Here is a 27,609-nt window from a genome sequence, read left to right on the forward strand (position 1 = left end):
AGCATCCAAGGAAGCCAACAGGGCAGTCTTATGAAACTACAACTCCCATGCTTCTATTTCCTGTAGGAGGTGATAGCTCCCTAGTTAGAATAAGCTCTTTTGTAATTGCGGCGTTTTAAGTAATCCAAAACTAATTAGATATAATATTAAAAGGTGATATCTCTCCCATAGTGATATGGCGGTAAGAAATCACATAAGAGAAAATACCTTATCTTTCTGTAATGCCACGTAAATATATATATATACTAGGGGCTTTGCCCCCTGCTCACTTCGCTTGCCAAACCCCCCGGCTTGTGCTCCGCGCCAGCCACTTTACATCTCTGCCGCTCATGTATGTGGATTTCACTTTCACCAAACAACAAATCTTTTAATTCTCGTGGATTCATTGGGAAGAAACACTACTTTTCCCTGATGGCAACACGAATTAAACGATCTACAAGTCTCCGACTTAAAGTTTAAATCTGAACAATATATTTGATCTCTTTTCACTGTTCCGTTATTTCACCACGTAATAATTTCCATTTTTTTGTGCTAATGCGATCTTTACGATCATTTTTTTGAGACTTTCAAATTTTCGTACTTTCATTGTCTCTAACCTGCTCTGCTTGTGTAACGTGCCAAAGTTTTTGAATTCTCTACACTGCTCTACTTTGTCATCTACTCTTTGTCTTTTATTTTCAGCCCCAGGTGTGGTTACATCTCTTGGCACAAAGTCTTGTGGGATGTGAAAGTATCTCTCTGAAAAAGTCACGTCCCGTCCCAGGCTCAAAAGTCTTGTCTCGTCCCAGGATTTTTTTATTATAATAGAGAGATATATTAGGGTTGTCAAAGTTAATACATTAATGAATGTGTTTAATTTCAAAAGTATAACAAGTTATTTTTCTTCCATTACATTTATTGTAGGTGTTGTTCCACACCCCTTGCTATCTAAACAGGTTTTTTAATGATAGCTAGAAGAGACAAAGTTTATGATGATTCAAAGACCAGAAACGTTGATATTTGTAAACATAGTGCTGGAAAATTTAAATATCATGAGTGTAAAACGTGTTTAGCATATTATAAACATGCTGATGTTAAATTCTATTTAATTAGTAAAGTCCACGGCAGACAACAATCTATGAATATTCCACTGGATCCATGTCTATGAATAAAACAAACTAAGTACTGTTTCTAAAAAATTGACCATATCAGACTGCAGACTTGTAAATATTGTAGAAGATAAAGGGCTGAGAGACATTCTGACAATTCTTACAATTGAGGTTCACATGAGACAATTGTGTCACATACTGATGATTTATATTGAGGGTGTTAAAGAGCGTTACAGAGTCCAAGACCTCGGACACAACTTGACCAAACACCGTAAAAAAGCTACTCCATGAAATACAGCATACCTTTTCACTGGCTGTTCTGACAAGTAGTTCTCTCTTCATCTGCCATCACTGCTGTGCCCGTAGCATCTTCTTATTGGAGAACTGAAGTGCTCCAGCATTGCATCTGAGAAACATTTCTGGGTCAGGGGAAAGTTCCTCCTAAGAATGGGAAGATCTCCCCCAGGAGCCCCCCTTCCAGCAGCCAAGGAATCCAGCAGGGACACTGTAAGGAAATGCAGTTTCCATGTGGCCCCGTGGGTATCCAGATGAGAACACCATGACAGTAATGCTGCTACACAGCATACTGGGGGAATATACTCCAGGGGCCAGTCTCCCACTGACCACCTGCTGTAATGGTCTCCTAATCAGACAAGGGAGCTCCATCCAGCCTGACACAGGATGCCAGGCCATTCATGTCTTTCACAAAATGAAAGCTACACATTTTCACAGTTTCAGCAGTTAAGGAGTTACAAGGCAGTGACATTCACAGGAGATAACAGGACATCAATGAGCAACCAAAATCACCTTGGTTAAACATACTGACTACTGTCCATCCATTATCCAACCTACTATATCCTAACATAGGGTCACAGGGGTCTGCTGGAGCCAATCCCAGGCAAAACAGGACGCAAGGCAGAAAACAAACTCCAGGCAGGGCACCAGCCCACCGCAGGGCACACACACCCTCACGGGACAATTTAGGATCGCCAATGCACCTAACCTGCATGTCTTTGGATTGTGGGCGGAAACCCACGCAGACACGGGGAGAACATGCAAACTCCACGCAGGGAGGACCTGGGAAGCGAACCCGGGTCTCCTAACTGCGAGGTAGCAGTGCTACCCACTGCGCCACCCTACTGACTACTAACTGAATGAAATTTTATCACAATTAAAAAATGTAATCATTTGACAGCCCTAATATATATGTATACACAAACCCCACCTTCTAAACATTTGGGCACCACCTTGCTCAGCATGTCTTAACATGCAATTGGCAAGCTTAAGCATGACAGATAGAAAGAATGATGGCACCTCTTTTTACAGGGGGTCTAATGAGAAGGGTAAGCCCTTCATTTGATCAAAAGATCATTTTATAAAAATAGTAATACTAGGTGGCTACTGTAATAAAGATTTAAAACTCCCACTTGGGTTCAAGTAAAATAGATAGATACGAGGGAAATCCCAAAAGTAAGGTCTCCAAAGCGGTGGGGACGTAGAGAAACTGTTCGAACGGCTGTTGGCCACACTGTTGTGATCCTCCACTCCCAAACAAGCATGTGTGGCTTCGCTGGGATGCTCAATCTTGGCTTGGCAGCCCTTGAAAATGGAGCTCCCATTGAACGCTACCGCCAAGTGCGAAGTTCGCGCAGGAGACCGTCAATTTCCGACGAGACAGTCGCGAAGGTTGAGGAAAACATGCGTAAAGATCGGCGGTTGGAACTTCATCACCCACCAACCCTATAGTCTGGACTTGGCACCTGTTCCCTAATTTGAAAAAACATTTGTCCGGAAGGTGATTCTGCTCCGACAAAGAGGTGAAAGATGAGGTTCAACGCTTCCTGAAGGACATGGCAGTGAGCTGGTATGACATGGGCATTCTAAAACTACCACAGCGTCTACAAAAATGCATCGACCAAAATGGCGATTATGTAGAAAAACAAAAAAGTCTTTAACCTTTAAAACGATGTAAACATTATAGAAAATAAACGGTTGTTTGTATTTCTAAAAAAATAGGAGACCTTACTTTTGTGATTGCCCTCGTAGATAGATAGATAGATAGATAGATAGATAGATAGATAGATAGATAGATAGATAGATAGATAGATAGATAGATAGATAGATAGATAGATAGATAGATAGATAGATAGATAGATAGATAGAATACATAAAACTTTTTACATGGGCTGCTGTGATGCTTTAGAGATTGTGTGCTACTTTCCTTTCTCGAGGTCTCAGTCCCCCCTAGTAATGCAGGCCACATTGGCCTTGGAAATTTGCTAGCATTGTTATTTTTTTTTCCTTTTTCTCACACAAACTGTAAATCCACAGAGAAGCACAAAAAGTATTTCATGTGAAAAGACCTACAGTGCACAGGGTAAAGGATGCCAAGCTGCTGAGTAAAGAAGAATTCAATAAATAATACACAGAGTACAGTATTTGTCAGCACTTGATTATCTGAGCAGCACATGTGCTGATCTACAGTAGGTGCAAGGATCCAGTTTATCCTTTTAGATACTCGTGCAAGTAAGCAATTCATAGGCTGACTCAAAATTCACGGGGTGCTTGGCAGCAGGATGAATATCACCATCATGCTATTACACAACCGTCTGAATTCAAACTAAATGCCCTGACTTGCAAGTTTAAAGCGATGCATTGCTCTGTTTTAGGAACAGGAGGGCTTTGTCAGTGTGACAGTGGGGATCTTGTTGAAAACAGCACTTTTCTGTTTTCTGGGTTCCTTGGGGCCAAGCCTAATTATGCGCTCTTTTGCTAAATACATTGTCATTAGCCATTGTATCTTGTCTAAATGAATTACAGCTTGAAGTGCACAGAATGTGCAATTAGGAAAAAAAGGAAGAAAAAAAAAAACCGCCCTGGACGGTGTCCCGGTACATTAAGAAAGTCAGGCTTGGGCTTCAGTGTGTGTAATTCACTTTATAAAAAGCCTGCTCAGCAATGGTGCCAGCTTGGGTAATCTAATCCTAATAATATGTCTTTTCCCAACAAGAGCTCTGAATGAAAATTTAGTTTAAAAACCAGAAAAGCAAGAATGCTTGCCAGTGAAATAAAACCGGGCAAGAGAAATATTTACCTGTCTTTAACAAAAATGCCATAATATGTTCTAATAGAGATAATCATTCGCATCTTTGTCTACTTTTTATTTTCCTTTTTATTCTGTTCAGTCATGGGAACACCTCTATAGATTATAGGTTTGATTCCATTTTATTTTATTACTATAATTGCTGAGACGACTGAGCAGAGCTATGCCAGTAAGGGTCACTGGAGCGTCTCAATCCTCGAAGCATCCAGTGGTAAAGGGAGCCATCAGGTGGAACAAGGAGGCCGTCTGAGCTTAGCTGGCTTCTGGGATATTGGTGGCAGCTGACAGGAATCAACAGGCCAAGACGAATGTGGTGATTGCAGTTACAGAAGCAAAAACTTCAACAGGGGAGAGTTTGGTGAGGCCAAGGAAAATGCCTTTCGGTTGGCCTCGAAGTGATTGTGGCAAACTGTCAGGCGACTCAGGAGGGGAAAGCAGTGCTTCACCCATGCTGTGTATAGCATGGATGGAGTGCTACTGGACACTCCTGAGGGTATAGTCGGGCGGAGAAAGGAGCACTTTGAGGACCTCCTGAATCCAGTGACATGCCTTCGTTAGAGGAGGCAGATATTTGCCCTGAGCTGCTGTAGTGTCTGGATGTTGTTGGGCTGTCTTGGTTGACGCATCTCTTTAACATTGCATAGAGGTTTGGGACAATGCCTCGGGACTGGTAAACTGGGGTAGCAGCCCCCATCATTAAGAGTGGGAACTGGATTACATGTTCCACCCAAGGTTATTATAGTTTTGCCTTTTTATATTAGTTTTTATTGCTATATTTTTTCTGACCTTACTTGGAAATTCAGTTTAGTTTTAGTTTTCCTTTATCGAATATTTTTAGTTTTAATTTTTATTTCACAAAGACATTTCTATTTTATTTTTATTTCTATTAGTTTCAGTTTTAGTAATTATAGTATGGATAAAGAGCTACTATGGAGTTGAGTTTTGTGTCACAATCAGACAGAAGACTTGAATAGCCCACCATAAGAACAGTAAACCCTTAATGAGCAGAGCAAGAGTAGGTAATAGAAGTATGGACGGGCACAAAACGACAGAGACAGCATCTGAGATTAGGAACAATATCTACAGTACATTATCTAAACCTGTTTAAACCCGGAGCGTACCCCAGCAGGTCTGGATCCAAGGAAGGAAAAATCCCTAGTATGCAATATGTATGATATGGCTGATGTTAAGAACACAAAGAATATGATATTTCACCTATCTATTTTAAGAGAGAGAGAGAGAGAAAAAGGGGGACAAATATTTTAAAACATAATTCTGCTACTGGATTATTTTAAATTAAAAAAAGATAAATTAATAAATATAGAATGAATACAAAACACATTAGTATCTTTATTTTTTCACCAGTTGGCAGAATCTCCTCGCCTACCAACCTGTAGTCCATTAGAGACATGGCCAACTCAGAAATTTTACAAGGTTTGTATTGCTTTGTTGTTAAACGACTTTTTTAAAGCAAAAGTGACTGGTCAGCAACAATATGCTGATCTTGTATGTTGACCGTCAGTCTCTCTATCAGTGCCGTTTTATTTTCAAGAAGGATTTCTCCTGTGTGAAGTGGCAGGTGAATTATTGTCAACAAAACGCAGGCACCTGAGAAATAACTGAAACGTTACTCACTCGTGTTGTTTCTGTCTGTACGGTAAAGGTTTTGTTGACCAGCACATTCCAATTTCAAGTGTTTCAATTACATCTTGATATACAACAAGAAAAGCAAAGAAAGGCGGCACGTAAATCGCTTTCTATTCCATGCGCTTTATGTGCCCGTAGTCAGCTCGCTGTGTGTGAACAGCCGCCTTCCGTCACCAGCCGCCATTGAATACATGCGGGCAGCTCGTGGTGGATGGGTTAAAGGGTTAAAGACTAATGGTAAGAATATTAATTCAAAAACTAGAAATATTTTAGTATATTATTATTTTATTTCAGTTAGTCTTTCCATCTACTTTAATAGTTTCGTTTAGTTTTAGTTTTTCATTTTGGTTTTGTTAATTATTTTATTTCAGTTTACGAAAATGTTTTTTTAATAATAGTTTCAGTTTTGATTTTAGTTTTCATTAACTATAATCATCTTGGTTCCACCTTTAGGGAGGATCACATTACTCAGCCGTCCTGAGAAGGTTTATGCCAGGGTGCTAGAAAGGAAGGATCTGTTGGCCGAACCTGAGATTCAGGAGGAAAAATATACACATTTTGTACAGGTCGCAGAACACTAGACCAGCACTTTGTGTGTTTTGTGGACGGTAAACAAATAGGCATACGTCTGTGTCCTTTGGGGTGTGCTTTTGTGGGTTCTTCAGGAATTTGGGGTACCAGGCTTGCTATTATGGGCTGTTCGGTCCCATGTGCCACTGAAGGAATTGATTTGCATTGCAGTAGGTCAGACTTGTTCCCGGAGAGTGAAAAGCTGTGCCAGGGATGCCCTTCACCACCAGTCCTGTTTATAATTTTATGGACAGAAATTTCTAGGTGTAGACAGTGGGTGGAGGGGTGTTAAAATTTGGTGACTTTAAGATCACATCCCTGCTTTTTGCAGTTGAAGTGGTCCTGTTGGTTTCATTGCTTGGTGACCTCAGGTGTGTACTGGGTTGTTTGCAGCCAAGTGTGAAATGGTCAGGATGAGGATCAACACCTCCAAGTCTGAGGTAATAATCCTCCAGGGTACTCTCCAGGGTAGGGTGGAAATGCTACCTAAGGTTGGAGGGGTTTAAGTGTCTCAGAGTCTTGTTCATGAGTAAGGGAAGAAGGAAGACAGAGATCAAAAGGAAGGGACGGCATTGGCAGTTATTTGAATTCCATACTGGACAATTGTGGTGAGCAGAGAGCTTAGCCGAAAGGTGCAAATTCCTTAGACACAGTGACTGGGCAGATGTTTGAAACCAGGACACTGGAGCTTTGGGACAGCACATCTTATTGTATAACATAACAGAAATTTGTGAAACCCTCTTCATCCAAACAAGGATCACAAAGTACCAGGGGCAATCCCTAGGGTTGCCAGATTAGAAAATTAGAAATACGGGACACTCTTAAAATCTCTCTCTTTATTACTATATATATATATTTATACATACCCCCTACACACCCAGACCAATATCTATATATATAAAATCCCTGTGTGCGTCCAGGTGTCCGTGTGTAGGTGTCTTCTGGTGAAGTGCGCATGCGCGGGGCACAGTGCGTTGCGCGATATTACTGTCAGAGAAAGTTAGAGGCGTTTTACGGAAATACAAACCAGTATTACTGCGAGAGGAAATTAAAGGTACACAGTACAGTGACGCATGTTACAGCCACATACAAGCCAGTATTACTGTCAGAGGAGATTAAAGGCATATTACCGACGCACACGCCTGTATTACCGCCAGAGAAAATTAAAGGTATATTACGGACGTACAAGCCAGCGGACGTACAAGACGGTAACCTTCAATAAGGGCGCGCACAAAAAGGCGAGCCTCAAAAGGGCGACCTCAATTGGGCGCAGCGAATAAAGGCGTTCGTAGATAATTTAGTTCAAATGGCTCTGGAATATGTGAAGAGCAACAAAGGTGCAGATCTTTATTTACGCACGCCTTTATTCGCGCTCAATTGAGGTCGCCCTTTTGAAGCTCGCCTTTTTGTGCGCGCCCTTATTGAATAGAGCTGTAGAAGACAGTATTACTGTCACAGAAAATTAAAGACACACAATACACGGCGGCAGCCCACGAAGAACGGTCAGCTCAGCAAGTAAACATCAACAAAAGAAAGGCTGAAAGAAAGAAAAATACGACCAACAAAAAGAATGAGGTCAAAGTCCCTTGCCATTTAATATAGACTGTTCCTACTAATGTTTATGCACTACTGTTCTAGCGCCCGTTATTGTAACGGGCTAAATGACTAGTATTATATAAAAGAAGAGACATAAGTTAAAAACATAAAGCAAGGATTTTAATGGGTTATGAGGAAAACAAAAGTTAAATCATTTGAAAATTATTTAATACAAGCTAAAAAAAAATTCTGTAAAAGTGAAATAATTTGAAAATATGTATTTAATACAGACAATAGAGAAATATTATTATTATTTAATACAGGCAGTTAGAAAAAAAGTGGGCCGTGGCAACTAGTAACAGCACACTTTGTTGACAGTCACTGTATGTCACAATGCTGATACAGAACTGCACAGCAGCGCGGCTGGAGAGCAAAACGGTAAGAGTGTCGCCGTCCTCAGCCAACCATAGCAGCTGAACAAGTTGTAAACTGTCAGCAAACAAGACTTTCCTCGTTACATTTGGGTTATTTTTCATTAAGAGAATCTGAGAAAAGAAATTATAATTACTATAAAGTTACAACTAATTACTGTAAGAAGGTAGTAAAAATATATTTTTATTACGAAATTTGAAAATGAACTAAATACAGAACATTTGGGTGTCCCTGAAAGGTCAGTACAGGACAGGGGACAAAATTATCAAATATGGGACATGTCCCATATATAAGGGACGTCTGGCAACCCTAGCTATCCCAGAAGCACTGAGCACAAGCCAGGATCTAACCCTGGGCATGGCACCTTGCAAGGCTCCCACATTACCCTACTCACACTCATGCACACCAGTTTAGAATCACCGTCTTCCGCCATCTTTGTGTAATGTATCTGCTGGCCGACATTGAGAGCAACCCAAGGCTGTTAAACATTGCACTTGCTTGAAGTAAAGTCAGAGGGTGCCGCCTGGGAAGTAAACAGCACCCTGCATTAACTTGTAACATTCATCGCTTCTCTAGAATGTGAGCGGACAACGCGAAGGAGCCATTCACACAAAGAAGTGTATGTCTGTGGAAGCAGTTGCCTGGCTGTGCAGCTGACTGTAGCACCCTGCGGATCTTTCCATCTCGCCTCAGTATTTTTGGAAGTACTTGTTCAATAGGAAGTGACAGGCAGTGTTTTACCTAAATGGGCTATTTCCATCAACACTTCTTATATTCTTCTTGCATTGATTAATGTCATGAAGCCGTCACATATGTGTCATCTTCATGAGTCAGACCTGTCAGTCAAAGGCTGCATCCTTAATGTGGCCCGTGGTTTGTTCTTACTTAGGGTGTATCTGAGGATTTTTAATGCACTAATCATGAAATGACTTTCTGTACCTGTCGCTAAAATGTAATCTTCTGATCTGGAATCGATTTCGATTCCAGCCTACGCCTAACATACAGATGCTGACTCATCTCAGGATGCCTGTCACTTCAACCTCATTTGTTTATTGTTCTTATTGGACACCATGGCATTTACAGTAGGCTTAAACTGCCCAAGCATAGAATTGTGTTTTAATATTTGTCTTCTGTAGTGACAGGATGTGTGCAGTGTGTTACAATAGGTTTGATAAGTCAATTATAAGATCAGCAAGGCCATTTTGGCGTTCCTAACTCCCTGTCTTCCAACTCTAAATGGCCCTCTAATTTGGATCAATAACATGCAAAGTAAACCAAAAGCTACAAATCTGTTTTGAATGTTATTCTGGGGGCAAGTTGTATTAAGCAAGACCAAACTACAGTTACCACCAAAACCTGTCTCATTATCATATGGAGGCCTGGGAGGCCTTTTGCTGTATTTCATGGAGTAGTAATCCACGAGATAGAAAGTTGCCTGTCACTCGGCTCTAATTGATGGCCATGCAGTTGTGTGATTTTTTTTTTTTTTAATATGAATAATTCATTCAAATCTCAGTTCCAGATATTACAAGATGCACAGTAAGACATACAGGTACTTAACTTCTTTCCTTCCATCCATTCCCAAAGTTGCTTCATCCGATTCAGGGTTGTGAAGGCCCATTGACTAAAGACACCTCCACTGATACACTTGAATAGTTTAATTATGTTATTAGAGTGTGAGGAAGCTCTTCTGGTTGATCTGTTCTCAGAAAGTCAGATGTCCATGTGCAGGTCAAAAAGCTTGATTGTTAAGTCATAACTGGAGCACAACTATTTACCATACAAAATGTACCTGTTAACGGGTAATTTTATATATATGACAGATACGCCTGGAGGTTTTTCAGGTAAGGAAGACAGACATTTCCAGGTAGGGTAGTTATTTCACGCAAGAAAAAAAGTGTCAAATTGTTGCATATTGATTAGCACACACCTTATAAGCCAACGTCTTTGGAATGTGGTAGATAAAGCCAGGGTAACCTCAGGAGAGCTGGTGAACAGAAAGAGAACAAGCAAACGCCACGCAAATAGACAGCGCCAGGCTCAGGAGTCGAACCAGGAGTTTGGGACAGTGAGGTAGCAGGGCTCGCCACTGTAACACCCTGCTGCTCTATAATCAATACTGCTATTAAATAACAAGATGGTTTAAATATTTTCCACTTTGCAAGTTGTTTTTTGTTAACCGTAGCCCTGCATTTGGATTTTGAAGAGTGCCTCCAGCTTCTCTTTTTTACTTTTCAGGTTTGTGTTTGAGTAATTGGGAGAGTGCATTTGAGAAAGTAAAGAACAAGTGCTTTAAATATCAGGTTTTGAGATGTCTGTTAGGAAGATGGCGAATAAAATACACGAGTAACACTACAGTGGATATAAAAAGTCTACACACCCCTGCCAAAATCTCAGAGTTCTTGTAATAAAAAAATGAAACCAAGATAAATCCTGTCAGAACGTATTCCACCTTTATTGCAAAATTACAATCTGTACAAAGAAGGTGAAAACAAATCAGAAACAGTTCAGGGGGAAAAAGGAAGAAGAAATCCTACAAAAACCTGCATTGGTGTGCACAGAGATGTGCCTGTGTTCAGAATCAACCAATCAAGATAAGTCTCATCTCAAAGAGTAGTTAGCATCCACCTGACAAAAAAAAAAAAAAAAAAATATTTTCTAAATGCAACCAGCGCTTATTTCTCTTCCATAAACTCAAACTATTTAAAGTAGACAAGGACCTCATGTTGTCCTTCTATCGTAGTATGATCCAGTCCGTGATCACTTTCAGTTTCATTGCCTGGTTTAATAGTCTGACAAACCAAAACTCAAAAAAGCTCCAGCAGATTACGAAGTATGCAGCTAAAGTTACTGGGGCTGATGTAGATGATTTGACTAGTGTGTGTCAGAGGGCAATGCTAAAGAAACTGGAAATCATCTCAACTGATGACAGACATCCATTACATGTAGAACTTAACTTCAGTAAATCAGGAAGGATGGTTGCTTTGAAAACCCACACAAATCGCTCCAGAAACTCCTTTCTTCCTAGTGCCATACGACTTTTCAATAAGAAATATCGGAGATAAGGTTTTTATATATATCCTGTAACCTTTTTTTTTTTTTTTTTTTTTTTTGGTATAAATATGTTTTATCTAACTGCCTTACCTAAACCTTTCTTATTTCTATTTGTCTGTTTTATTTCATTCTGTCTGTTACCTGTTATTAGATGCAACTGAGAAGGCAAATTTCATGTTTTTCCTGTGTAAACATGACTAAATAAAGAAACCTAACCTAACCTAACCTAACATCTGTTAAAGTAAAGTGTGGCTGCTCCTGTAGGATTATTCTGATAATCTAAGGCCATGGTCTGCAAAGAGCTTTTAAAACAGGATCTCATCATTGAAAGATACGTATCAGTCGGGACAGGGTACAAACATGTATCTTCTTCTTCTTCTTTCGGCTGCTCCCGTTAGGGGTTGCCACAGCGGATCATCTTCTTCCATATCTTTCTGTCCTCTGCATCTTGTTCTGTTACACCCTCAGTTCCACTCTCTTTACTTTCCTCCTCTCTTCCTGCCTCTGGACACGTCTCCCCCCTCTTCTTCTCCTTCTAATTCTTCTTCTTCTGCCAACAGTAGCCCAATTTCCGCCAGCACCCTGTTGTTAACCTGGGACTCGACCGATCCGGTATGGAAATTTGTATTGTTGTACTGCTGTGTCATAAACTTCCAAAAAGAATCTGCTAAATAGTGAAGAGTATTCTAAAAAGAGGTCTCACTTCTACAGCGTTTTTTTAAATCTAACAAAATAGTTCCTCTAATTTATGGCTTCGCTGCGTGCAATAAATACAAATAGATGGGTTAGTCAATAAGGAAGACTTAAAAATGCTTGAACAATACAATATGGGCCGACAGCATCAAGTAAATTAAAGAAGAAAAAACAAGGAAAGCTGACTGAACTGTTTAACGTAGAGCTGAAAGGGCCAGCGATTTTTGAGTTTCTGTAAGAAGTGAGCAGTTTTTCAGAATTGCCTGCAGCAATTTAACAAAAAGCTTTATATTTTTGATTGACTCACTTCATTAAACCAATTTGTGTGGGCTATTTATATAAAAACTGCTAATTCCACTCTTACAATTGATATTTTTTGATCCTGTGTTAGGCATACAGAACAGTTGTTTGACTGGAGTGAAAAACCAATTGAAAACAAGGGCCCGAGAGGTTTAACAGACTGGTGACAGCAGGGCTGCAGAAATTAATTTTCTTCTCGCTCAGGGGAATAAGGAGTAAAGGAGAAAGGAATAGTGTTATATTGGAATTGGAAATGGGGTTTTGTAAAAAAGACAAACAAGAAGTAAATGGGGGCATCCTTTGATTCCTAAGTCAAGTCACATTAAATTTGCTCAATTTGTTCATCTTTCCTTTATTAAACTTTGGCTTATTGACCTTTAAACTTTATTCCAAAATTAATAATGGACATTCCTTTGTCTTCTATACTTTTAAACACTAATAATGCGTTTGTTTTAAGTTATTCTGTTTCATCACTTTGAAACGTATAAAGCCATGTGCAGGTAGTATGAAATAGTGGCTGAGGTCTTGGATACAGACAACATCAGTCCTATCTCGGCCCCATCTTACTGTGTAACCCCGGATAAATCTTTCATTTGACCAGCCAGTGTTCTGCATTAATAAATATAAAAGTAATTGTACCACATGGCTCTGATTCATAAGCTATTGTAGATAAAACTGCAATCTAAAGTTTTCCACGTGATGCAGCAGTTGTAGGTGCTTTGCTTGGATTCTAAATACCTGCCTGCACCTCCGTTTAAACATTTTTAGTCCTGTTTGACCTCCTTTATTATTTAAAAGCATTCTCAACACAGATGACACGACTAATTGTCAAAGGGTTAAGAATCAGCTTTGGTCTTGAATCCATTTTCCACAATGGCCAATCAGTTACCAACCCTAAGTAATAGACGGTGAATATGACTGTATACTGTCCTCTTAATCAGCAACTCTAAACTGACCAGAGCGGGTGCATGTGTGTGTCCTGTGATGGACTGGTGGCCAGACTGGGGCCGGGTCCTGCCTTGGGCACAGTGCTGGTAGGTGTGGATTAGAAACTCGATGGCATTCCAAGTCCATGTGTAGGCAGTAACTGTCTTATTGTTAACTGATCTCATAAGTGACACACCTACATCATCACCGGTGTGGCCAATTGGTTTTAGAAGTCACATGATTAGTTCAATGGTGGTCACCTGTCAGTGGTTTCAATTGATTATAGTATAAATACACTTTATCTAGAAGGTCCAACTTGTGGTGAGTCAGCATGGTGGGCTAACTTACACAATGAAGCGCCTTCCACCTTCCCACTGGGTCCCCTTTGCATTCTGGGGGAACTGTTGGGAATGGGGTTGATTCCATATTAATGTAACCTCCACAATGAAGACAAAGGAACACTTTGAGCAACTTGGTGAAAAGTGGCCTGAAAAGCACAAATCAGTGCATGGAGACAAGAAAATATACAGGTCGTTAAATATTCCATGGATTCCAGTTAAATTAATCATTAACACTAGAATTACCAGAGTTTACGAAAAAAAACTCGTAGATCCAGCCCATCTTAAAACTGTCCTCACCTCTCCGTCAGCGTCTTTTGTCTTCTAAATGTGCCGATTAAGACAAGCAGCAAGCAGCCGGCTATTCCATCCCCCACCGCCGCAGAACGTTCACTAAGTTTTCCCAGCTCATGCCTTGTTTGATTATCTGGGAGTGACTGAACTGCTGGAGTTTTAGAGTGGAAATAATAGATCGTTATTTGGAACACACGCATTTCATGCGTGTTCCGTTTCTAAAGTAATCTGTGTAAACACATTGTTAAAACAGAAACTTTTTCATATTTTAGTAATAAATGTTACAAAATGTAGGCATAAACTGTAGAATGTGTGAAGGCTGAAGTCCAAATATCAAAGAAACACTTTCACAAAAGGTTCAAGAATGATACAACAGCTTCTGTGGCATAACACTAAGATTTGCTGACTCAGAGTGCAGCAGCCCTGCCGTGCCTCAGAGACCCGAGTACATTTCCCCGCTGGGGAGAAAGTGTTATTTTTTTTTTCTTTTTAACCTCAAACAGACGTAAAATTTATAAATTGGTATGCACTGTAAATCGTTAAGTTTAAAATGTCGATTGCGGTTATTTCTGTTGATTAATTCATGCTTTTTACTTAGAGTCAGAACAGGAGCTTATTCAGCTTATTCAGATTCTGATCTGACTCAAACAGCGCCAGTATAACTTCACACCCGACCTGACCCTGTTCGTTTTCAAATAATATTGCATTACTTTGACGATGTTTTCTGCACGGAACGGAAATCAGCAGTTCTTAGCATTGCACCACGCAAGCTGTCGTATCAACCGCCTACTGTAACTTACTTTCTTCTTTCTTCGGTTATAGTCTTAAATAAAAGTACACTTGTTTTGTTATACTTGTACATCAACATATGTTCCTGTGTTTGAGCGGGCATGCTCAAAAAATACATGTGTAATACCACAAAAAGTTCACGCAGACACTTCAGTTCGCAAGCATTGGTACGAGAATGCAGTCACAAGTACACTGCAGAGCTATAGCGCGTCTTTATGTGAAAACAGCAGTGTGAATGAAATGAAAATGAAAAGTGAATAAAAAAAAACAAAACAAAGCTAACCTTTACAAGTATCATACATTGACACCAGCTGTTACAGACTGAAATCAAATGTATGTTTTTATTCTAAAATAGTAAGAATAAGAGCAGCTCGCTTCTCAAAACAGAGTCGTGTAGAATTGAACTCATGACCTTTTGATTCCTAGTCAGCAGTTGATACCATTACGCCACGGAGGTAATCATCGTAAATGCGTGTCAATGTCTCATGCTAAGGCGGCTTTTTTTTCCGGTTATATTTTTGAATAAAAGCGCACTTGTTCTGTTATATTTGTACCTTTCGTGAAAGTGTTTCTTTGATATTTGGACTTCAGGCTTCATACATTATATAGTTTATGCCTACATTTTGTCATTTACTACTAGAATATGAAAAAGTTTCTGTTTTAAAAATGTGTTTACACAGATTACTGTAGAAACGGAACACACATGAAATGCGTGTGTTCCAAATAACGATCTATTATTTCCACTCTAAAACTCCATTTCATTCCCAGATAATCAATCAAGGCATGAGCTAGGAGATGCTCATGCACGTTCTAAGTTAGTGGGGGGATGGAATAGCCGGCTGCTTGCAACTTGTCTTTATCAGCACATTTAGAAGACAAAAGACGCTGACGGAGAGGTGCGAACAGATTTAAGAAGTGATTTAAGGTGGGACGGATTTACGAGTTTTTTCATAGGCTCTGGTAATTCTAGTGTTAACAAATGGAAAGAGCCTGGCACAGCTGTATATCTGCCACGAGCAGGCTGTCCACAAAAAGTAAGCGATTGTGCAAGAAGAAGACCAGAGAAGGTGACCACCAAGAGTGTCTCTAAAGGAGAACTCTGAAGGAGTCACGAGCTACAGTGACTGAGATTGGAGAGACTGTGCAGACAGCAACTCTTGCTCAGATGCTTCACCAATCACATCATTATGGGAAAGTGGCAAAAAGAAAGGTACTGTAATAAAAAACAATGACATCTCAGCTAGAGTTTGCCAGACTCCATAGTCAGCTGGAAGAAGGTTCTAAGACCAAACTTGAGCTTTAAGTCCATCAGACTAAACAATATGTTTGAACACTACACATTATTAAAAACATACCAAGCCAACCATGATGCATGGTGGTAGCAGCATCATGCTGTGAGGATTCTTGTCATCAGCAGATCCTGGAAGGCTTGTGAGTGAAAAGGGTGAAAAGAATGCAGCAAAACAGGAAAAAATACTGTAGAAAAACCTGATGCTGTCTGCAAGAAATAAATGCCTTGAGAGAACCTCAAGCACTGAGCCAAAGCTACACTGGAATGGCTTCAAAACAAAAATGTGAATATCCTGGAGTGATAGAGTCAGAGTCCCGATCTCAGTCAGTTTGAGAATTTGTGCTGCTCTTCACTTGTGATCCCCATGCATCCTGACAGAGCCTGAGCTCCCAGTCGAATGAGGATAAATGGCAGTATGCTGATGTGTGAAGATGACAGAGAGAGACCTGAGCACACAGCTTCACAGCTGTCATGGCTGGCAAAGGTGCATCCACTAAATACCAACTTGAAAGGGATGAGTACTTCTGAGATCAGTTTATTTCTGTTTTACATTTGTAATTAATTTAGTCCATTTGGCAGAGATCAGTTTTTATTTTTACATTAAAGTACGTTTTTCTGTGACTCAATGTCAAAAAAAATGAAATTAAATCTGCTGTGATTCAATGCTGCACAAAATTAAAATGTGAAAACTCTCAAGGGGTGAGGTGGGCTCTGTATTGAGGAGAAGGGGAGGACATTTCGTTTCTGGTTAATTTTGCCACACACAACAAAATACGTACTGTATATAAAAACACAGCACCATTGCAGTGACATGACAAATTTTTACTTTTGCCATTTGTCAAGATGCTGTGAGTTAACATCTGCTTTTAATTTCTATGCGTCTTTAGGCTTTAGGCTTGTAAGCTCTGAGGGCTTAAGTGGTGCAGACATTTACTGGAGAATGAATGTTCAATGCGGGATATTCTGTATGACCTCGAAGAAATATTCTGTGAACAACGGAAATCATTTTTCTTGCTGGAATACAAAATTGAGATGCACAGTGGAACAAATTGCAAATAGAGTTTATGTTTAAATAGTAAATATGTTTTATTTACTTTTAAATATGCACAGCGCCCTCCATAATGTTTAGGACAAAGACTCATTTTTTCCTTCATTTACCCCTCTGTTCAACAGTTTAAAATTATAAATAAAAACAATTCAGATGTGATTGGAGTGCACATTGCAGACATTCATTTGATGGGATGGCATTTCAGGGCACCTTAGTGTTTGGCACAATTAACATCACAGGTGTTTGTGATTCCTCCGGTGTGTTTCATCGCTTCATAAGATCCCTTGGCTTGCTTCTACCCTTTGGAGTCTGTAGTTGTCTTTGTTCAACATGAGGACAAGAGTTGTGCCAGTGGGAGTCAAAGAAACCATCATGAGGATGAAAAACAAGGTTAAAACCATTAGAGACGTCAGTAAAACCTTAGGATGACCTAAATCTATCGTCTGGAGTATCATTAAGAAGAAAGAACGCAGTGGTGAGCTCAGTGATCACAAAGGGACTGGTAGGCCAAGGAAGACCTCCACTGCTGATGACAGAGGAATCCTCACTATGGTAAAGAAAAAGCCCCAAACTCCTGTCTGACAGACCAGAAACAGTCTTCAGGAGGCAGATGTGGATATGTCAGAGATGACTATCAGCAGAAGACTTCATGAACAGAAATACTGAGGCCAGGCCACACTGCAAGATGCAAACCACAAGTTAGCAGCACAAACAAGATGGCCAGATCACAACTTGCAAAACTAAAGCTACTTAAAAGAGCCAGCAGAATTCTGGGATAAGGTTTGTGGACAAATGAGACAAAGATGAACCTTTATCAGAGTGATGGCAAGAGCAAAGTGTGGAGAGGCAACAAGCAGACCACCACATTTGTTACACATGGTAGTAGGGGTGTTGTGGCTTGGGCATGTATGGCTGGCACAGGTCCTGGCACACTTATCTTCATTGATGATGGAACTGCTGAGGATGGTTTTACAATGAATTCTGAGGTGTATAGAAACATCTGATCTGCTCAGGTTCCAGTAAATGCCTCCAAACCCCTTGGACAGCTCTTCATTCTACAACAAGATAATGATCCCAAATACACACATGAGATAATGCAAGCTGAAAAATGAAATATTCTTGAATAGCCAAGCCAGTCGTCCACTTTAAATACAAATGAGCAGGTCTTCCATATGCTGAAGAGAAAGCCTAAGGGGAAAAGCCCCTGAAAACAAGCAGGAGCTGAAAATGGCTGCATTAGAGGCTTGGCAGAGCTTCACCAGGGAACATCCTCAGCACCTGGTGATGTCTGTGAATCGCAGATATGAGATATTTGACAAAGTATTAAATATGACTGCTTTAACAGACCTGCCATTGAGATGTCCTAAACATTATGGTGCCCTGAAATGGGGGGATCATCTAGAAAAAGTGCAGTCATTTCTACCTGGTGTGACTGAAATGAATGGCAATCCCCTCAAATGAAAGTCTGCAGTGTGCACTTTAATCAGGTCTGAATTTTCTGATCTGTACTTTTAAACTATGGAGCAGAGGGATAAATCAAGGAAAAATGTGCCTTTGTCCCAAGCACTATGGAGGGCACTATCCATCCATCCATTATCCAACCCGCTATATCCTAACTACAGGGTCACAGGGGTCTGCTGGAGCCAATCCCAGCCAGCACAGGGCGTAAGGCAGGAAACAAACCCCAGGCAGGGCGCCAGCCCACCACAGGACACACACACCAAGCACACAGTAGGGACAATTTAGGATCACCAATGCACCTAACTGGACTGTGGGAGGAAACCAGAGCACCCGAAGGAAACCCACACAGACACAGGGAGAACATGAAAGCTCCATGCAGGGAGGGAAGTGAACCCAGGTCTCCTAACTGCGAGGCAGCAGCGCTACCCACTGCGCCACCGTAGTGCACTATCTATTCTAAAATCAAAAGTAATTGGAATGTTGTTCAATACTGCAGTTAAAGGAGAACATGTGAAACACTCCTAATTCATAGGTTACAGAAACACGTAAACACTGTGTGTTTTGTAAATTTTAAATGTAATCAGTTCAGTTTAGTGGTAACTGGTGGCACACCAGTCAGGGTCAGTTCGTGCTGTGCTCCTAATAGCCTCCAAACCCAAAACCACTACCCTGAATTTGATTTAGTGGCTTTAGAAGTGGATGGACAGATTCTTCAATAGACAGATAAACATAACTGACATTCGAGACACTGCACACTAGCTGCTTAATCTGTGATGAGAAGGTTAAGACATGGTTGATGTTTGCAGACTTACGAGGTGCAGAGATAGCTAGAACCCAGGGCAGGGATATTCTGTGCAGAAAGGGCACTGTGCCAAATTAGCCGTGAAGAAAATGAAAGCAGGGACAGCAGAGGTGGAAGCCTTTCTTTTATTATGCTTGTTTGATCCTGTGGCAGACCTTTAGAAAGCTCATTTCAATTTATTAAAAGCAAATGATCTACATAGCTAATATTCCTCATACATTTGGGCTATAATTAAAAAGTTAATTGCTGTAACATTGTCTGTCTTTTGTGACCTGACTCGGGGAATTAGGTAGCACAGTGCCATCTTGTGAGCAAATAAGAATTTAGCAGCTGTTGTAACTTCACGGTAACCAAAGCTCCTGTTTTATTTACAACAGGTAATGGACTGGATTGAAAACCATGGCGAAGCTTTCCTCAGCAAGCACACTGGTGTTGGGAAATCTCTGCACAGAGCAAGGGCTTTGCAAAAGCGACATGATGACTTTGAGGAAGTTGCTCAGGTAAGAAACACTGTACTGTAATCAAAGTGGACTGACCTGCTGGGACCACCTCCTTTCCGATAGGACGTAGCTAAAGGTCTGGGGTCAACAGAAAGGAAACATTTTTTGACCCTTTAAAGGTGATGAAGGTCAGTAGGATGGCGGTGAACTTCTAGCCTAGTATGTGGTAGCATATAGTCCTGCACCATATTGCCCTTTTTAAGCATTTTGCTTGAAAGACCCCTTATTTAAAGGGCAACAGAAGGCACAGTGGTACAATAACTCTGTGCTCAGCCAGATGTGACCCACTGAAATTTAAAGACAAACCTCAAAATCAAATTTGTATCAAGTATGGAGTTTGAAACAGAGTTTGGGCTAAAGGCTCATCATGCTTGAGGAAGAGCAAGTGAAGAAGGAAAGAATTAGAGTGAGAACATCAAGAAATGAGGATGGGAATTCTTGGAGATATTTTGGGAATGAAGTGGACCCTGCCCTACAGACATGTTGACCAGCTAGCAGAGGTGTACCCAGTGGTGCAGTAGAGTTATTTTTTTTATCTTTTGAGATGTTATATTTTCCTAGTTTTTATCACTCACTTGTGTTTATTTTATTAATTGAGACTCCATTTATGGTTAAAGTTTGGCTTCCATTGTGCAATATTAGGTGGACAGGGTTGTATGTCATGTTAAGTCTGATTAGGCTTTTGTCTCAGTAGCTGTCACAATAGATCCCCACATGACAGCCTATGCATTGTTTTATGTAGACTCTTGAGAATGAAGATGTTTGCAGCCATTCATACCTTCTTCAGCGAGATGCTATTTGTTTGCATATTGTAGTGATCTTTCAAGTTTTTTTTTCCATAAATTTCATTGGTTAATTAGATCAACCACTGCTGATAACAGCCACTATCATACTGTCACAGACTGATTTCAAATTGAAGGTGATGGGCAGACAATGTTTTTCTTCAGGGCTTCACAGTTTATAGAATTAAAAGATTTCGGTCTTAGTGAATTCATGTTATGTATCTACCAGGGCTAATTTGCTTGTGAGATTTCTTCTCATGCTGCATTGTAGTGTAGGTGTTCTTTACAAAGCAAACAAACGGTTAGTGAAGCTGCTGGTAAGGACTTCCTAACAAATGAGAACTTGAAGTTTCTAAGGAGTCAGTCTTATTGCCACAATGGCAAAGGCATTCCTTGTCTTTATTGTCCTAGATTATAATGCTAAAAATGTAAAATTAATGAAAGGAACCTCATCTGGTTCAGGAGTTTCAATTTCTGTTTCAATTTATTCTTATTGATAGATAGATAGATAGATAGATAGATAGATAGATAGATAGATAGATAGATAGATAGATAGATAGATAGATAGATAGATAGATAGATAGAGTGCATCCGGAAAGTATTCACAGCACATCACTTTTTCCACATTTTGTTATGTTACAGCCTTATTCCAAAATGGATTAAATTCATTTTTTTCCTCAGAATTCTACACACAACACCCCATAATGACAACGTGAAAAAAGTTTACTTGAGATTTTTGCAAATTTATTAAAAATAAAAAAACTGAGAAATCACATGTACATAAATATTCACAGCCTTTGCGCAATACTTTGTTGATGCACCTTTGGCAGCAATTACAGCCTCAAGTCTTTTTGAATATGATGCCACAAGCTTGGTACACCTATCCTTGCCCAGTTTCGCCCATTCCTCTTTGCAGCACCTCTCAAGCTCCATCAGGTTGCATGGGAAGCGTCGGTGCACAGCCATTTTATGATCTCTCCAGGAATGTTCAATCGGATTCAAGTCTGGGCTCTGGCTGGGCCACTCAAGAACATTCACAGAGTTGTCCTGAAGCCACTCCTTTGATATCTTGGCTGAGTGCTTAGGGTCGTTGTCCTGCTGAAAGATGAAGAATTTTCTTTCTCATGGTCTGAGAGTCCTTCAGGTGCCTTTTGGCAAACTCCAGGCAGGCTGCCATGTGCCTTTTAATAAGGAGTGGCTTCCGTCTGGCCACTTTACCATACAGGCCTGATTGGTGGATTGCTGCAGAGATGGTTGTTCTTCTGGAAGGTTCTCCTCTCTCCACAGAGTACCTCTGGAGCTCTGACAGAGTGACCATCAGGTTCTTGGTCACCTCCCTGACTAAGGCCATTCTCCCCTGATCGCTCAGTTTAGATGGCCGGCCAGCTCTAGGAAGAGTCCTGGTGGTTTCGAACTTCTTCCACTTACAGATGATGGAGGCCACTGTGCTCATTGGGACCTTCAAAGCAGCAGAAAATTTTTTGTAACCTTCCCCAGATTTGTGCCTCGAGACAATCCTGTCTCGGATGTCTACAGATAATTCCTTTGACTTCATGCTTGGTTTGTGCCCTGACATGAAATGTCAACTGTGGGACCTTATATAGACAGGTGTGTGCCTTTCCAAATCATGTCCAGTCAAATGAATTTACCACAGGTGGACTCCAGTTAAGCTGCAGAAACATCTCAAGGATGATCAGGGGAAACAGGATGCACCTGAGCTCAATTTTGAGCTTCATGGCAAAGACTGTGAATACTTATGTACATGTGCTTTCTCAATTTTTTTATTTTTAATAAATTTGCAAAAATCTCAAGTAAACTTTTTTCACGTTGTCATTATGGGGTGTTGTGTGTAGAATTCTGAGGAAAAAAATGAATTTAATCCATTTTGCAATAAGGCTGTAACATAACAAAATGTGGAAAAAGTGATGTGCTGTGAATACTTTCCGGATGCATTGTAGAAAGATAGATACTTCACATACTCCAGCAGCAGCATACTGATAAAAACAATATTAATTAAAGACTGATACAAACACAGTGGAAGTTAAAAAGTGCAAGATGGAGAGTGCGAGGCAGGTATAACAGACAATATCTTTGAATAATGTTAACGTTTACCCCCCCGGGTGGAGTGGAACTGAAGAGTTGCATTGTGTGGGGGAGGAACGATCTCCTCAGTCTGTCAGTGGAGCAGGACAGTGACAGCAGTCTGTCACTGAAGCTGCTCCTCTGTCTGGAGATGATACTGTTTAGTGGATACAGTGGATTCTCCATGATTGACAGGAGCCTGCTCAGTGCCCATCGCTCTGCCACGGATGTCAAACTGTCCAGCTCCGTGCCTACAATACAGCCTGCCTTCCTCACCAGTTTGTCCAGGCGTGAGGCATCCCTCTGCTTTATGCTGCCTCCCCAGCACACCACCGCGTAGAAGAGGGCGCTCGCCACAACCATCTGATAGAACATCTGCAGCATCTTATTGCAGATGTTGAAGGACGTCAGTCTTCTAAGGAAGTTTAGTCGGCTCTGTCCTCTCTTGCACAGAGCATCAGTATTGGCAGTCCAGTCCAATTTATCATCCAACTGCACTCCCAGGTATTTATAGGTTTGCACCCTCTGCACACAGTCACCTCTGATGATCATGGGGTCTGTGAGGGGCCTGGGCCTCCTAAAATCCACCACCAGCTCCTTGGTTTTGCTGGTGTTCAGTTGTAGGTGGTTTGAGTCGCACCATTTAACAAAGTCCTTGATGAGGTTTCTGTACTTCTCCTCCTGCCCACTCCTGATGCAGCCCATGATAGCAGTGTCGTCAGCGAACTTTTGCACGTGGCAAGACTCTGAGTTGTGTTGGAAGTCTGATGTATATAGGCTGAACAGGACCGGAGAAAGTACAGTCCCATGCGGCGCTCCTGTGTTGCTGATGACAATGTCAGACCTGCAGTTCCCGAGACGCACATACTGAGGTCTGTCTGTAAGATAGTCCACGATCCATGCCACCAGGTATGAATGTACTCCCATCTCTGTCAGCTTGTCCCTAAGGAGCAGAGGTTGGATGGTATTGAAGGCGCTAGAGAAGTCCAGAAACATAATTCTTACAGCACCACTGTCTCTGTCCAAGTGGGAGATGGATCGGTGTAGCATGTAGATGATGGCATCCTCCACTCCCACCTTCTCCTGGTATGCGAACTGCAGAGGGTCGAGGGCGTGGCGGACCTGTGACCTCAGGTGGTGAAGCAGCAGCTGCTCCATGGTCTTCATCACATGTGACGTCAGAGCGGCAGGCCAGAAGTCGTTCAGCTCACCAGGACATGATACCTTTGGGACGGGGGTGATACAAGATGTTTTCCAAAACCTCGGGACTCTCCCCTGTTCCATTCTAAGGTTGAAGATGCACTGTAGAGGACTCCCCAACTCCAACGCACAGGCCTTCAGCAGTCGTGGCGATACTCCATCTGGACCCGCTGCTCTGCTGGCACAAAGTCTCCTCAGCTCTCTGCTTACTCTCTCTGTATACTTGAAAAAAGGCTTGAGTAAGAATCAAAAAACTGAATTAATAAAACAGAGTATTCACAAAGGACTGAGTCCAGGACGGGACTGCTGACGACTTTGAAAGCTTGAAAGTTTTTACAGCTAGAAGGAAGGAAGAGGCAGGTCTTTGTAGCTGCAGGAGGAAGTGATGTTAGGATCTGGACTGTGACCAGAAGTGCTGTCTGTGGAGGAACTGAAGGACAGATTAGGCAGGTTTTTGCGGTTCTGTAGGGAGATGAGAAAAGTTGTTAGTGTGTTTTGCCAACCTCTTATCCAGTCCAGTATGTTCAATAAAGCTCCTTGAGTGCCTTCTATGTGCATGTGTGTGACACAGCCCAGACTTTTCTGGTCAGGTGGCCCGAAACGAGAGGTTATGAACCTGCGATAGAGCATCATGTTTGGTTTGGAGAGAGCCCCGGCGATAAACTACAGTAAAAGTATAGGGCTGGAGGTCTAAAAACCACCTTGTGATTTGTAGGTTCAACTCCATGTGTACGGCCATCCACCATAAAGCGGCATCATCTGTAACCAGGGAAAACTCATGGCCTAAAAGGTACTATCTCAGCTGGGTTACTGCCCATTTAATCGCCAGAGCCTCTCGCTCCATCACCGTACACCTGGTCTGTATATATACAGTGGCCTGTATGGGGTGTATCTGAGCCCCAAACCCCATACACGACCACAGACAAGTCTCCCAGGTTTAAATAAAGAATTTTTGTTACCAATACCTCGTACATAATTCTGCTCCTTCTAGAATATAAAAATGCACTATTCAGTTCAATTCTTTTCCTTTAATTTTTCTCTGTTCCTCCCAGGTGAGCTTTGCCTGACTAAACTCCCGACTCTAAGGAAGGTGAAACATTTCTTTTTAAACTAGACCCGGAACTGCTTCTGGCACATCAGCACTGTAACCAGTAATCATTTATGGGTCAGCCAGAATTTCCCACTGACAGGACAGCCTATCCCCAGCAGCTCCTCCAGTGGCTCCCAAGAACACCAGTAGGGCTTAACACCAGAACTACAACCCACATACAGCCCTGTGGGTGTCCAATCAGGAGCCATACCACAGGGATGCTGCCACCCTCTTACTGGGGGAACACATGGTTTCCCTCTAACCTCCTGCCATAACAGCCTCCCAGTGGGAAAAGGTACCATTAACCAACCTGGCCAGGATGCCCATCCTCACAGGTGGCGCAGTGGTAGTGCTGCTGCTTTGCAGTAAGGAGACTGGAAGATTGTGGGCACGCTACCCGGTTCCTCCCTGTGTGGATAGTGCTTTGAGTACTGAGAAAAGTGCTATATAAATGTAATGAATTATTATTTATTATTATCCACATCCTCCTGTATATACACACGAGGGAAATTGCTGCACTTTTTTTAAATTCTATTTATTAAGAATTTCAAAAACAAATTACATCACTTTTCCACATAGTCACCATACCAACATTTCAATGCCCAATTACTACCATATATACTCACGTATAAGTCAGGTCTTGAAACCTAAAAAATCGATCATAAAATCAGACCCCGACTTGTAAGCCCGTTCAAAAATGCGACACTTAATTTTTTTTTTTCTACATCTTTTTGCCTCCTCCAATCTCGCATCAGTTTCTCAGACACATTGAATTTTATTGCAGCAGCGCAGTTACCAATTTCTTTCGCTACTTCAATGACGTTTAATTTAAAACCAGCTTCATATTTTCTTCTGATAGAACGCTCCATCGTAGATAAGGGATGCTCTTATGACAAAGGTGATTGAATGTGTGAGATAGAAAAAACACAAATCAGTACAAATGTCGCTTCAGAATAGTTCGGGTATTACTGTGTGGTCATGTAGGCACAATAGAGAGAGAGGTTAGGAGCACCCGCTGATACAGCGCATTGCCGCACCCACATAGAAAAAAAAGGCCGTGTGCTCCGTGGTTACTCTCTCAGGTGAGCGTTATCATATCATAATCCCTTGTACCAATAGTGTGAGGTTTCCGCATTTGACATATACAACCAACATTATAAAATACCAGAAATGATACCGTAAAATCAAGTCCTGACTTATCTGTGGGAGAACTTATCTGCGAGTATATACGGTACTCCTCTCACCTTCACCATTTCAAATGAAAATCTAAAAGTGCAGAAATGTTTGCAATGTCCCTTGTGTATATATATATATATATATATATATATATATATATATATATATATATATATATATATATATATATATATATATATATATATTTGCAGCTGTAGCTCCACAAAGGGAGAAAAATGAATCACGTATCATAAAGTAGTTTTTATTCCTGAGCTTTCAACCCCTGCCAGTTGTCTTCATCAGAGGATAATGCTTAGACTTACAAGAATCAAAGGCAATATATAGCAAAACATTACATAGTGGGGGGGGGGGGGAGGTGGCTAAGTCAGTGTGATCAGGAGGGGGGGTATTGGGTGTACAGTTTATTTATTATGAACATGTTCTTCTTAAGTTTGCATATGCTGGATTTATGTCCAAGTGTCTGTTGATGGCGTTCTCATTTGATAGCCAAGATTTGGCCAGCTTGGCTATCAAATAAGAACACCATCACACACACACACACACACACAGAGCTGGCCGATTCTTGGCTATCTAATGAGAACGCCATGAACAGACACTCAGAAGGCTATTTATATTGATAACCAGAAGATAAATATATATAAGAGATACAGTGGCGAATGGCCAGAACCCTTACCTGGCCGGGGAAGGACCAGCTGGGGGCGAGAACTTGTAAGGAGCATTACCTCCCCCAAAGTGCTAGATGGATTGCTGAGGTGCTTTGAATTCCCACAAGGTTCCATGGGAGTTGGAGTTCAGCACAGCTCTATTGGGTTCCATTGGTGCCGCAAGGGGACGTTGAAGGGACTGCGGAGCCCAACTTTGTCAGGCTTCTGCCACACTCGGAAGTGCTTTGGACCACGCTAACGAGCCACCGGAAGTACTCCTGGGTTCAGCGTAAAAGTAGTCTGCTGCCTTCATTCCGGAAGCCAAGGTCGGGAGGGAGAGGATAATGTTTGACAGAGGAGGAGTGAAAATGGCAAGAGAGAGAGAGGAAGACAGAGAGAAGAAGAAAAGTCACTGCTGTATACTGTTTCATTGTGTTTCATTGTGTTTGTGTACTGTGCTGCATTAGAGGGAAATGCTGGGGAAGAGTTTCCCAAGTAAATAAAGCCTGTGTTGTGCTGGGACTTGTGCCTTGTGTTTGTTTGTGTTGGGTTTGGGGAGCTGGAGCGACCCCTGCAGGCCACAGCATATAGTAAAGGAGGATGTAAAATATGAAAAGTTCAAGGGTTCAAGTCAAAATCTCAATTGTCCAGGTCAGACAAACTGTTAAAAGGATAATTCCACAGGCAAACAATAATTTCATTTGGATGGGTATGTGAGGATGGCTCTTCCCAAGGCAGGCC

At 41.3% G+C, this 27,609-nt stretch overlaps 1 protein-coding gene and 1 long non-coding RNA gene across 7 annotated transcripts in view; one reads left to right on the plus strand and one right to left on the minus strand.

Annotated features, from left to right (window-relative positions):
- The window catches only part of kalrna (kalirin RhoGEF kinase a), a 797,086-nt gene that overhangs the window by 392,768 nt on the left and 376,709 nt on the right, over positions 1-27,609 (plus strand). For all 6 annotated transcript variants that reach the window (XM_051930993.1, XM_051930994.1, XM_051930990.1 and 3 more), the window contains exon 10: positions 19,751-19,873. In XM_051930993.1, the coding sequence (XP_051786953.1) occupies positions 19,751-19,873 (123 nt within the window). The remainder of the gene's footprint in view (positions 1-19,750; positions 19,874-27,609) is intronic.
- The window catches only part of LOC127528984 (uncharacterized), a 65,159-nt gene that overhangs the window by 14,138 nt on the left and 23,412 nt on the right, over positions 1-27,609 (minus strand). The gene's annotated exons all lie outside the window — the stretch shown is intronic.

This window comes from Erpetoichthys calabaricus, chromosome 8 (assembly GCF_900747795.2).
Source record: "Erpetoichthys calabaricus chromosome 8, fErpCal1.3, whole genome shotgun sequence".
NCBI lineage: Eukaryota > Metazoa > Chordata > Cladistia > Polypteriformes > Polypteridae > Erpetoichthys > Erpetoichthys calabaricus.